Source organism: Diadema setosum, chromosome 16 (genome assembly GCF_964275005.1).
Source record: "Diadema setosum chromosome 16, eeDiaSeto1, whole genome shotgun sequence".
Lineage (NCBI taxonomy): Eukaryota > Metazoa > Echinodermata > Echinoidea > Diadematoida > Diadematidae > Diadema > Diadema setosum.
The window spans coordinates 11,233,014-11,243,691 of record NC_092700.1 but is presented as its reverse complement, the minus strand read 5'-3'; the positions used below and the strand labels follow the sequence as shown (position 1 = coordinate 11,243,691).

At 39.4% G+C, this 10,678-nt stretch overlaps 1 protein-coding gene across 1 annotated transcript in view; it reads right to left on the bottom strand.

The window, feature by feature from the left end:
• Positions 1–1,090: 1,090 nt before the first annotated feature.
• The window catches only part of LOC140239922 (solute carrier organic anion transporter family member 4A1-like), a 78,915-nt gene continuing 69,327 nt past the window's right edge, over positions 1,091–10,678 (bottom strand). Inside the window, exons 7-11 of the mRNA XM_072319738.1 lie at positions 7,440–7,638; positions 4,044–4,209; positions 3,140–3,312; positions 2,168–2,232; positions 1,091–1,668 (exon numbers count right to left, since the gene is read on the bottom strand). Of these exons, the coding sequence (XP_072175839.1) occupies positions 1,358–1,668; positions 2,168–2,232; positions 3,140–3,312; positions 4,044–4,209; positions 7,440–7,638 (914 nt within the window). The 3' untranslated portion in view covers positions 1,091–1,357. The remainder of the gene's footprint in view (positions 1,669–2,167; positions 2,233–3,139; positions 3,313–4,043; positions 4,210–7,439; positions 7,639–10,678) is intronic.

Genomic DNA, 10,678 nt, shown 5'->3' with positions numbered 1-10,678 from the left:
ATTATTATTATTATTATTATTATTATTATTATTATTATTATTATTATTATTATTATCATTATTATTATTATTATTATTATTATTATCTTGTTGCTATATCATGATAGTTGGGACAAGCCTGGTTCATTTTACTCTTATCACAAACGCTGTCTGATGCTGATGCAATTGTGATAATATTAAACCTTAAGTGATACAGTGGCATTTAGTCTGTACACATTTATCTGGTCGAACTTGATAAAGGCTTAGGCTGTGTTTTTCTACAGATAACAAAAAGATTACCATTTATCTTCTTCCTTTTTTTTTTCTTTTTACTTTGTGCGACCACGTGTCATGGACAACTCGGAACAAAATAAGAGCCGGCTATAGTTCCAACAGGATACAATTATGTTCATCAGCCGATTTCGCTGTCAATTGCATAGTCGACTCCGCCTATTATACTGTTCAGAGACTTTTTGATTGCCGAGCCGAAAGAGTATAATGTGGCGTTTTTGACGTCATTGTATGACTTGCATATTATGCTCGAGGTTACCGTTCTTGCCCATTGTCTGAATTGAGAATAATGAGTCTAATGAAATGTCGTCATCACCTTGAATCGAAATCGCCCATTCGCCTGCTGGATGGCTCATGTGCTGCTGATATGACGTCATTAACCTGCTGCTGCTGTTTTTGTTGTTGTGTGGAATCAAATGTTTTCTAGCTAAATGTTATCATGGCCGATATACGTTCGTGACTGACGTGAAGGTATTGTAATACGCTGCCCAAATGATTCTCAATTGCATTATGGTGAAGCATAGGCCTGACTGTCGGTCTGCGTGTGACGTCTTTAACACACAACGGATGTAAATCATCACGGAGACGGTCGCTCGAGTCATTTTGATGAGATGCTGTACGCGACGTTGAGGGCGCGTGTCACGACCAATTCTTTCTCTCCTTCATCTTGTGGGCCATGGGAGGTTGCAAAATGTGTCGTGTTGACTGACTATCATACCAACATGCTTTAAAGACGTAATGACAACCAACATCACAATTGTTTGGAGAAGAGATCAGAGGTCATACGTCATCGTCGATCATCATCATTATCATCATCATCATCATCATCGTCATCGTCATCACCATCATCACTGTCACAGCTGAAAAGTTTGCTGCTTTAAAGAAGCTCAGCTCTAGTCTCCGTGAACATGCTTTGTTTTGTTTGCCGATGTAATGAGTTCGGGGTCACGATGGGACCAGACGATGCTAACCACATAGTTACATTTGGGATACAGCGCGCTCGTTCGAAGGCTACGCATTGCTTGACGTCTCTCTTTGTGTCTACTTAACAACACGTTTGGACACAGTGCATTTTTCTACGGGTGTGCTAGGAAGTTGCTCCGTTTTCCTCAACGACCGCGTCTTTGCCAGTGGCGACATCTAGATCACTTCGATCGTCACTCCGATCGTCATTATCACTAGGAGTCCTGTAGGTACTCGCTGGTTTATACGTACACCAGGCCGTGATGTACATCAGTCCGCTAACAATCTTGAGGGCACACACTAACACGACTAGTCTCCACGCCAGGTTTTCGTTGTGGTAAAGCCAGCAGGAGCCGTACGTGCTGCACGTCTCCTGCCATTGCAGACACGTGCTGTCGATGATAACGCCGAAGAGGATGGGACCTGGAATGGAGCCTAAGGAAGGTGAAAGAGAAAATAGAAATACGTACCAATTCAAGTTGACCTTGAATACGTTGAGCTATGTTTATATCCATTCGGGGTAAACGTTTTCTTATAAGAAAACGTTTACCCCGAATGGATATAAACATGTGATATAATCCAATAATAGGCAAGCAAAAATTCACGTAAATTGAAGAACTTTTCTCTGGCTCCTTGGATTCGACTTTAAGCCTCTGCGTGTCACATTAATTACCTCTCCACAGGTTTATGTGTGACATGTGTGCATATTTGACTCAGTAGCATAGAAAGGGCTAATAGGCGAGATTGACTGTGATTCTACGATATAGGCCTACACAGCAACAGAAACATTCTTTGAAAAAATCTACCTGTCCGTTCTCCACTTTGATAACTGTTGTCATCATTGATAGTGTGCCAGTCATGCCTAACAAGGTTATGGTTGGAGTTGTAAAATAAGGAGATAAACACACACACACACAAAAAATAGGTTTCTTACCCAGACACCTTGCAATCACGGACTGCAGACCCAGCGCCATTGATCTCTGGGTCTCAGGAACGGACCTATAATAGAGGGCACAAGATAACAATAGTCTCAACAATACGGTGACTACTGTAAACCCTACCAACACTATACAACTCGTCAACTGGAGTCAGAAATGAAACCAAGTTCTACATCAAGTCGGCCTTTTACAAAGGCGGCTCGCAATGGACTCGCATATTAATACGGTGGGCGGCGGGGGGACTCGCGCGCACACAGCGATCGGATGTGAGCGAGCTCCCTACTATCGCAGCTCGCCGGTCGCGCGCTGTGTGTGCGAGTCCATTGCTCTCTGTGTGCGTGGGCTGAAATTATAGCGAGCTGCCTTTGCAAAAGGCTAACATCAAGTATGACTCCAGTATACTCAATTCTGAGTGATACACGCCATTAAAATCAAAACAAAACAACAAGGCAGTAAAGGAGACAAACGACTTTCATACTCATCGTAACCTTTCTTTTATCTTTCATGTGATGAACCCCTAATTATGGGAGGTGAACACAATGATTAATCACAATATGTCACATACCTCTCTTTTAAACATCATTTCCTGGGATTTTTGCCACTCTTGACTGGTCTAACGTACGTTGGTGAATTTCCTAGAACTGCTAGAAATATGGAGACACAAGGATCTCGTACAGAGTTCGCTGCTGGAATGTCATTAGCAATGCTCCTCGCACGCACACGTAAAACTGTACAATTTTTATCCTTTTTTTTTGTAGAAAATATTCCTTTGACAAACGTCAAAACTTGTGCAGTTTGCAATAATCTCATCATTATTATCATCATTGCAAGAGTAGGTAGAAGTTGCGAGTAAACTTTTGTTTACTCGCAACTGCCAAAGCCCACTATGGCAGTGGTCTCCCCAAGTAGGGTTTATTTAGTATTTAGTCAACCTGACATTGCTTCTCGGGGTGAATCCCACTCCTTACCGTAACGTGACATTCAAGGCGGGAACCATTGGCATAAACATGACGACCAGAAGTATCACCAACAAAACCACGAAGATCGGGAGAGCGACGCAATCGCGACTGCACTTTCCCGGTTCCACCGTAGATGTCGCACCACCCGATACATACTCTGCGCAGGAACAATTGGTGTACGTCTACAAAGAGCAACGAATCATTATGATTAAAGAGTGTGTCAAGGGACCCGGCGAACACATTCTCTCTCCTTTATCTCAACACATAGTTAGAAAAAGTCACACTCTCAAATTCGCAAATGTCACCCCGCGAGCAGTACAACAGTTTAAACCCATTATCGTAATCTTTTTTTTTTCTCTAAATTATAACGTTTGCTTGATTTAACTGTATTAAGTAGAAAATAATATATTGGAAATGGAATGGCTAGCAGAAGCTTCAACAAGATTAAAAACTGTATATTGTAAAAAAACAAACAAACAAACAAACAAACAAACAAAAAAAAACAAATCATGAAAACAAACAAGAACTGGTCGATATTGCTCCAATACCTAAACCTTTACTTCACCACGCGCGCAAAAAAAAAATGTGCACTAATGTAATATTCAACTTGCATGAATTCCAAACCTGTGATTCGGGCAATTAACAGCCATCAAGTACAGGCGGAGAGGAGGACAGTCCACCTCTTTGCTACAGGTCTTTGCTACAATCTTATCAAACGTCAGAATATGAATATTACACTCTTACGTAACAGTCTTATGTAAAGTCCTTGAAAGACCGGTACAACATGTCCCAAACGTCTATGCTGAAATACCAGCGAGGGCCCATACATTCTTGGAAAAGAAAGTAAAAGAAGATTTTTTTTCTTTTTTTTTTCCTTTTTTCTTAAAGAAATGCCCAGGAGAAAGGGACTAACCCCGTTTTCAAATTCCACCGTGCATCCAGCGTGGCAAGGCGTAAAGAACTCCAAGCCAACTTCCTTCAGACACACCGGCACGTACTGGGCGGTGTCACACTGGCAGTCCGCATTACACGTGTACGTCAGATTAGATGGGGAGTGAATAGCGCCAACAATGTCCGAACTGGAGAAGGTGACGGTGAAAGTAGAACACGTACACCAAATTAAGAACATAACAACAACGGAGAATGAAGGGTGAAGTAAAAAAAAAAAATATGCAGGTGAAAAACCATTTACGGCAAACATTATGCTTATACTGCTAAATAGAAATTGATGCCACCCAAGAACTTGTCAGACACATTACAACCAAGCCATCACCTCTTTTTGCCTAAGAATGGAAAACACGTGAAATCTTACTCCAGTGTAATGTAAAATGGATCTCCCAGAGGTCACCTTACGTTGCGTGTTGAAAAATCACTCGTCACCCTTTGACATCACCTATATAGGACCAGTGAGTAAAGTTTTATCGACCAGCCCGAGGAATTTTATCGACAGATATCATTTCAACTTTCTGTGAGTCCACTTCGAGTCTATACCCCCAGATGTTCTACATTTCTGAGTGCAATTATCACGTGGACAGCACATGATCGTATTTTAAAGACAGAAAAACGATAACTTCTACAACTATCTGCTAGAAACGTAGATTATGTTTCTACTCCTATGAAGTTAACACAATCAAGTCTATGACATCTATTTCTGTATCAACCAATTTATGTACACAATACTTTACTTGAACTGCTTTGGAAACGCTCATTTGTGCATACAAAATTCAAAACATCGCAAACGACAGCCTAACCGTGACATTTTTATTTTTTTTTATTTTTTTTTTTACAGTTCAAGTTCATATTTATTCGTTTTTTCCACAATGCACAAACTTAAATCTCACTTTCTTAAGTGACAAAAACAATGTATACAATTGTACAGAGAAGACAACAATAATAGGAAAAAAAAAAAACTAACAGTAGCAATACATTGCAATAGTTGTTAAGATAACAAAAGTGAAATAGTTTTTAATGTATGCACTATGTGAAAAAAAAAAACGGGGGGACCCACTAAAAAGACAGAGCTTGTAGAGTGTGGGCCCCTCTTGTATTAAAAGCCCGATGCGAAAATTGAATTGAAAACAACAACAAATCGGCACAAAAAGTTCGTCACAAAAAAGTTTGGCAGCCCACTAAGAGAAAGACGAACAAACAGTTATACATACAACAACAGAGTAATGAACATGAAACAGGACTGGGACAGCAACAAGACTACTTGTAGCAGGGAAAAAAAAGAAAAAAAAAACTAACTAGACGACACAAGAGGAAACAAGACTATAGCGTGATAAAGAGGTAACAGAATAGACAGGAATATGCAACACAGACAACGATCCTCGGAGGTTTGAGGAAGAAAGAGAAGAAGAAAAAGAAGAAGAAAAAAGAATATAGAACAAACCCTTCAATTGCGAAGTATAGGTTAAAGAAAATCTTATAATCAAGGCTTAAGCAATAGTTACAATAATAAAGAGAACGGCAATGTAGATATTGCGGATAAGTAACAAAGTAAGCCTATAAACTAATCTGTTTCTGGGAGTCGTCATTATAAGATTGTAAAAGAAAATACTTTAATCTCCTTTTAAATGAGTATATAGATGGAGCAGATTTTAAATCATGATTCAGGGAATTCCAATAATTTGGTCCAGTGTAAATAAGTGTATTCTTTGCTAAAATCGTTCGAAGTAGTGGTAAATGAAACTCGTCAGAACGTCGGGTGGGGTAATTATGTAATGATTGATTTTTTTGAAACATAGAACCAAAGATAGGTGGGAGTAAATTGTTATCATACATATACATAAATTGACCTAAGTAATATGACACACTTTCTATATTACAATCATTCAGAACTATTTCTGAGTTCAAAGAATCAACAGTATTGCTGAAAAGCATATTGTTTTTTGAACATTCAAAGAAAACTTGTTAGCTCTGACCCAGTGGGTCACTTTTTTTCAATTCCGTATTTACTTGTTGAACAAAAACATCGATATCGTTATGGGCAAGAAAAACACTGGTATCATCAGCAAAGTGTATAAAAGAAAGTAGCTCTGAAACAGAGGAAAAATCATTGATATAAATTATGAATAACAACGGCCCTAAAAGACTTCCTGTGGAACGCCACACTTAACATCTCTTATAACTGAATGATTATCTTTAATTGAAACAAACTGTTTTCTGTTAGCTAAATAACTCTTGAACCACTCCAAGGCCTTCCCGCGTATTCCATAGTGCGATAACTTATGGAGCAAAATGTTATGATTAATTGTATCGAAGGCCTTGGAGAAGTCCAAGAATATACTAATTAAATGAGAATGGTTGTCGGTTGCATTAACAACTTTATCAATAAAATGAAGAACTGCGTGGATGGTACTGTGTCTCTCTCGAAAATCAAACTGGCAATTTGTGAATATTTTGTGCACATTAAAAAAATCAATAATTCTGGTGTATATTATTTTTTTCTTAAACTTTCGACAATGAAGCTAATAAAGAGATTGGACGATAATTGCTGACATCCAGATTATTACCTTTCTTAAATATTGGAATTACTTTAGCCAATTTCATTTTATCAGGAAAAATACCATTAGAAATTGACAGATTAAAAATGTGGGCCAAGGGATCTGCAACTGAGGATATGACACCTTTAAGGATACAATTATCTATATCATCATAACCGGAACTTCGTTTGTTTGTTAAAGAGGATAGAATGTCGATAATCTCATATCTATTTGTTGGAGTTAAAAAAATAGAATTTGGGTTATTCTGGCCTAAAAATTCAGTGAAATTCTGTTTTGTAGCCGGAATACCATGAGCAAGCGTTTCACCTATTTTTGAAAAATAAGAATTAAAAATATTTGCAATATACAGTAAAGGACATCCAAATATAACACAGCAACGCTAGTGTACACACATGAGTGAAATAGTAATAACAGATTTTATAAAAATAGAATGTGAGAGATTATATAAAAGAAAAGTGAATGTTAATTCCATGTAGGCCTACGATAATTTCGCATTATACGCTGCATAAAAAACCCAAACAACAACAACAAAGCAAACAAACAATTAAACAAAGAAAAAACAAACAAACAGACAAATACAACATCAAAACCAAACAAATACAAATTAACATACCAATGATCTGGTATAGGCCTTAACAATAATTAGGCAAATCGTGCTGGGGCTTACCCTGATTTGGAATGTACGTACTATTATGATATGACAGACTGAGAGAATGGGAAAAGACAGATAAACAGACAGACAGACAGACAAACAGACAGGCAGACAGACAGACAAACAGACCTAGCAGATAAACGACACCTACTTTGTTTGATGGTAGCCGACCGTGACGCCAGCCAGAGCGTTCTGCGGACATCGTAGGAAGAGACTGGGAAAGATGAGGGTGGTGACGATGGTCATTAGAGTGCAGAACTTGAGCATGCCCGAGACACGGAGTTTGAGGCGTCTCAGCAGCCAGCCCCCGAGGAAGACTCCCCCGGCACCTCCCGGCACGATGCAAGTCCCTGTGGGAAGGAGCACACAAAATAATACAGTCAGTCGAAAAGTGGACGAAAGAAAGGACGAAAGAAAGGACGAAAGAGGGGACGAAAGAGGGGACGAAAGAAGGAAAGTAAGAAAAAACGAAGGAAAGAAAGAAAGAAAGAAAGAAAGAAAGAAAAAAAAAAGAAGCCAGCAGCTATCTTTTCAAACATTGCGGTTTATGTGTGTTTGTGTATGTACGCATTACACTGAAAGGAGAGAGAACTTTGAAAAAAAAAAACAAAAAAACACTCCCAGATATGTATGCAAAGCTATATAATATCAATAGTACAAGTTGTAGTAATGGCGTAATCTACATGCATTACAAAGGAGAATGATATTACCAATGATGATACCAATGATAACAATAATCACCTCACAAGTTTAATTATTCATTTATTATGGTTGATATTACTTCCATTATAATCATCATTCATTATACTTCCATTATAATCATCACTTCTTTATACTTCCATTATAATTATCATTACAACCAATATTATAATAATTTATGTGGTGATATGGTTTCATGTAGCAAGGCAGCCCCCTCCAGTGTTCATGATACTATTTTATCTGAGGCCTCTTAATCTGATCATTATTTTCTGTCACCATATTGTTATACCAGCGATTTATCCATGGTTCTCAGTCAGAGGGACCCCTTGGGTTAAATATCTTGATAAACGCACTTTGTGGGATTCAAACAATGGTCCTCCAGTAGGGGTCTCGAGCATTGTCAGCTATAACACAATGTTCTGACATGATGTTCTGGTCGGAAGTTTCGCAAGTAGGTCGAAAGAGGTGTGTCAGTCTTAGAAATTCTACTATCTAGGTCTTGTTACAAGAAATATGTGCTAGAATGTGAAATTTGAGCCTCTTTGGCTTATACTCGTGTGATCACTGAACCCAGACGCCAACGCGTAGAGTCTATACCACTCATATCATTTCCATGGTTTGACAGACATTGATCGAGTTTCAGGAACAAAATACGATAACACTATCGGTCATGCAGAGTCAGACGAATTAAAGGGAAACATCTCGCTCTGCATGGGTGATGGAAGTATGAAGAAGCCGTCCTAATCATGCCAAGTTGAGGCAAGTTGCTTGAAAACATTTCCAAATTCCACCATGCATGGATTGCCATCGGCATATGTAAAATTATTCATCCTATTTTGCGGGAAATATTCAGTTTCACTTATTACGTGGAACTTTCTACCAATCCCAGTTATAAACCTCGATACATTTACATCTGAACTGATGACTTATTGTTTTTCCCAGCAACTTTGTGAATAATGTGTGACATATTGTGGGAGCCAAGAGCCTTTGGATGTTTCTACAGATAAATGGCGTTATATAAGTGTAATTTCATCATCATCATCATCATCATCATCATCATCATCATCATCATCATCGTCACTTACACTACTTAAAAGCACATTGCTATTGCCAAACAGGAACACATAACATTTCAAGGACACTATGTTCGCACGGGCAGCAATAGAAGTCACGACTTGTTGGTTTATTTGTTTTTACCAGCTTGAAGAAGAATTCAATGACGTCATAACACGTGACGAGATTCCCCCCCCCCCCCCCCCCCCCCCGCGGCTTCTGTGTACGGGATGCCCTGCTCGGATGATACACCAACTTTCACACGGCTATCACATCACTTTTCTAGAGTTTACCCGAAACTGGTGCGTTGAAAGCACCAGTATTACTTTTCTTTTCCATGGAGGAGGGGGAGGGGGTTACAGGGAATTCAACTCCTCTTTCACGTTGACCTCAATGAATAGAGCAAAGGTGACTTTCACACAATAGTGAAAGTCCGTGTCATGAGAATTTGGGTCTGCACTGTTAAAGTGATGGAAAATCATCCTGCGTTTAGTTGGCTTGTTTTGGGAGCAATTACTGAAACGGAGTGCCATTTAAATCGGACCTAAATATAAGAGCGATACGGAGTATTTGCTATCATGGTTCTTGTGGGATGATAGCGTTACCCCTCATTTTCTGTCTCAAGAAATGATCTAAATCAACAACTGTCTTGTATGTTTCATCCAGTTCCATCCGATTCGATAATTCACAATTCTTGGGAGAAGTGCAGGATAAGTGTTTAAAACTGCGTTAGGCCGCTTTAATAGCTGGGTGATATCGAATACTGAGTAAAGTCATTTGGGAATTGAACGACAGAGGGCGGGCGACATATCACGGGAGCTGCGAACTCTTTTATTAGGGTTGCGAAGGAGCTGTTGTTCACTGATGCTCAAACAGAAAATTAGATCGGACTTTATTCGGCTATGAATAACACAATGGCTAAACCAACGCACCCCGTAAAATGAACAAGAGACCCGCGGGTCTAGCACTCACCTGAGTATCGCAAGTTCACCTTTCACGCAGTCACTAATCTAAATTATTCACAGCTCTACCAAAATTTGACCAGGCATTCTCAAGTAGAAGATGAAAATGTACAATAAGGGCCCAAATTTTTTAAGATTCCTTAATTATTGGCGATTGGGGCCCCCTGGGGCCCTCTGGGTGGGGCATGGTGCCCATTTTGATAAATTTAGATCCTGACCCCCTAGTGATGCTACCTGCCAAGTTTGACGAAAATCCATCATGAGGTTTTCAGGAAGAAGATGAAAATGTACAATTCAGGCCCCCATTTGGACCTTCCCAACCACCCCCCCCCCCACCCTTGCCCCCAAGAGGGGCACCCCTGGATCTCCTATGAACAAACTCAAAACTACAGTCATTAATATACTCACTCATAGTATTATCTTAGCTCTATAACTTCTGATTCTAGAGAAGATTTTTAAAGATGCCCATTTTAACAAATTGAGATCCTTACCCCTTAGGGATGTTACCTGCCAAGTTTGGTGAAAATGGGTCATGGGGTTCTAAAGAAGAAGATAAAAATGTACAATTTAGGCCCCATTAGGACCCCTCCTCACCCCCCTCCCCTGGGTCCCAAGGGGGGGGGGACCCCTGATTCTGCCATGAACAAACTTGAAACTACAATCATCAATGTACTAA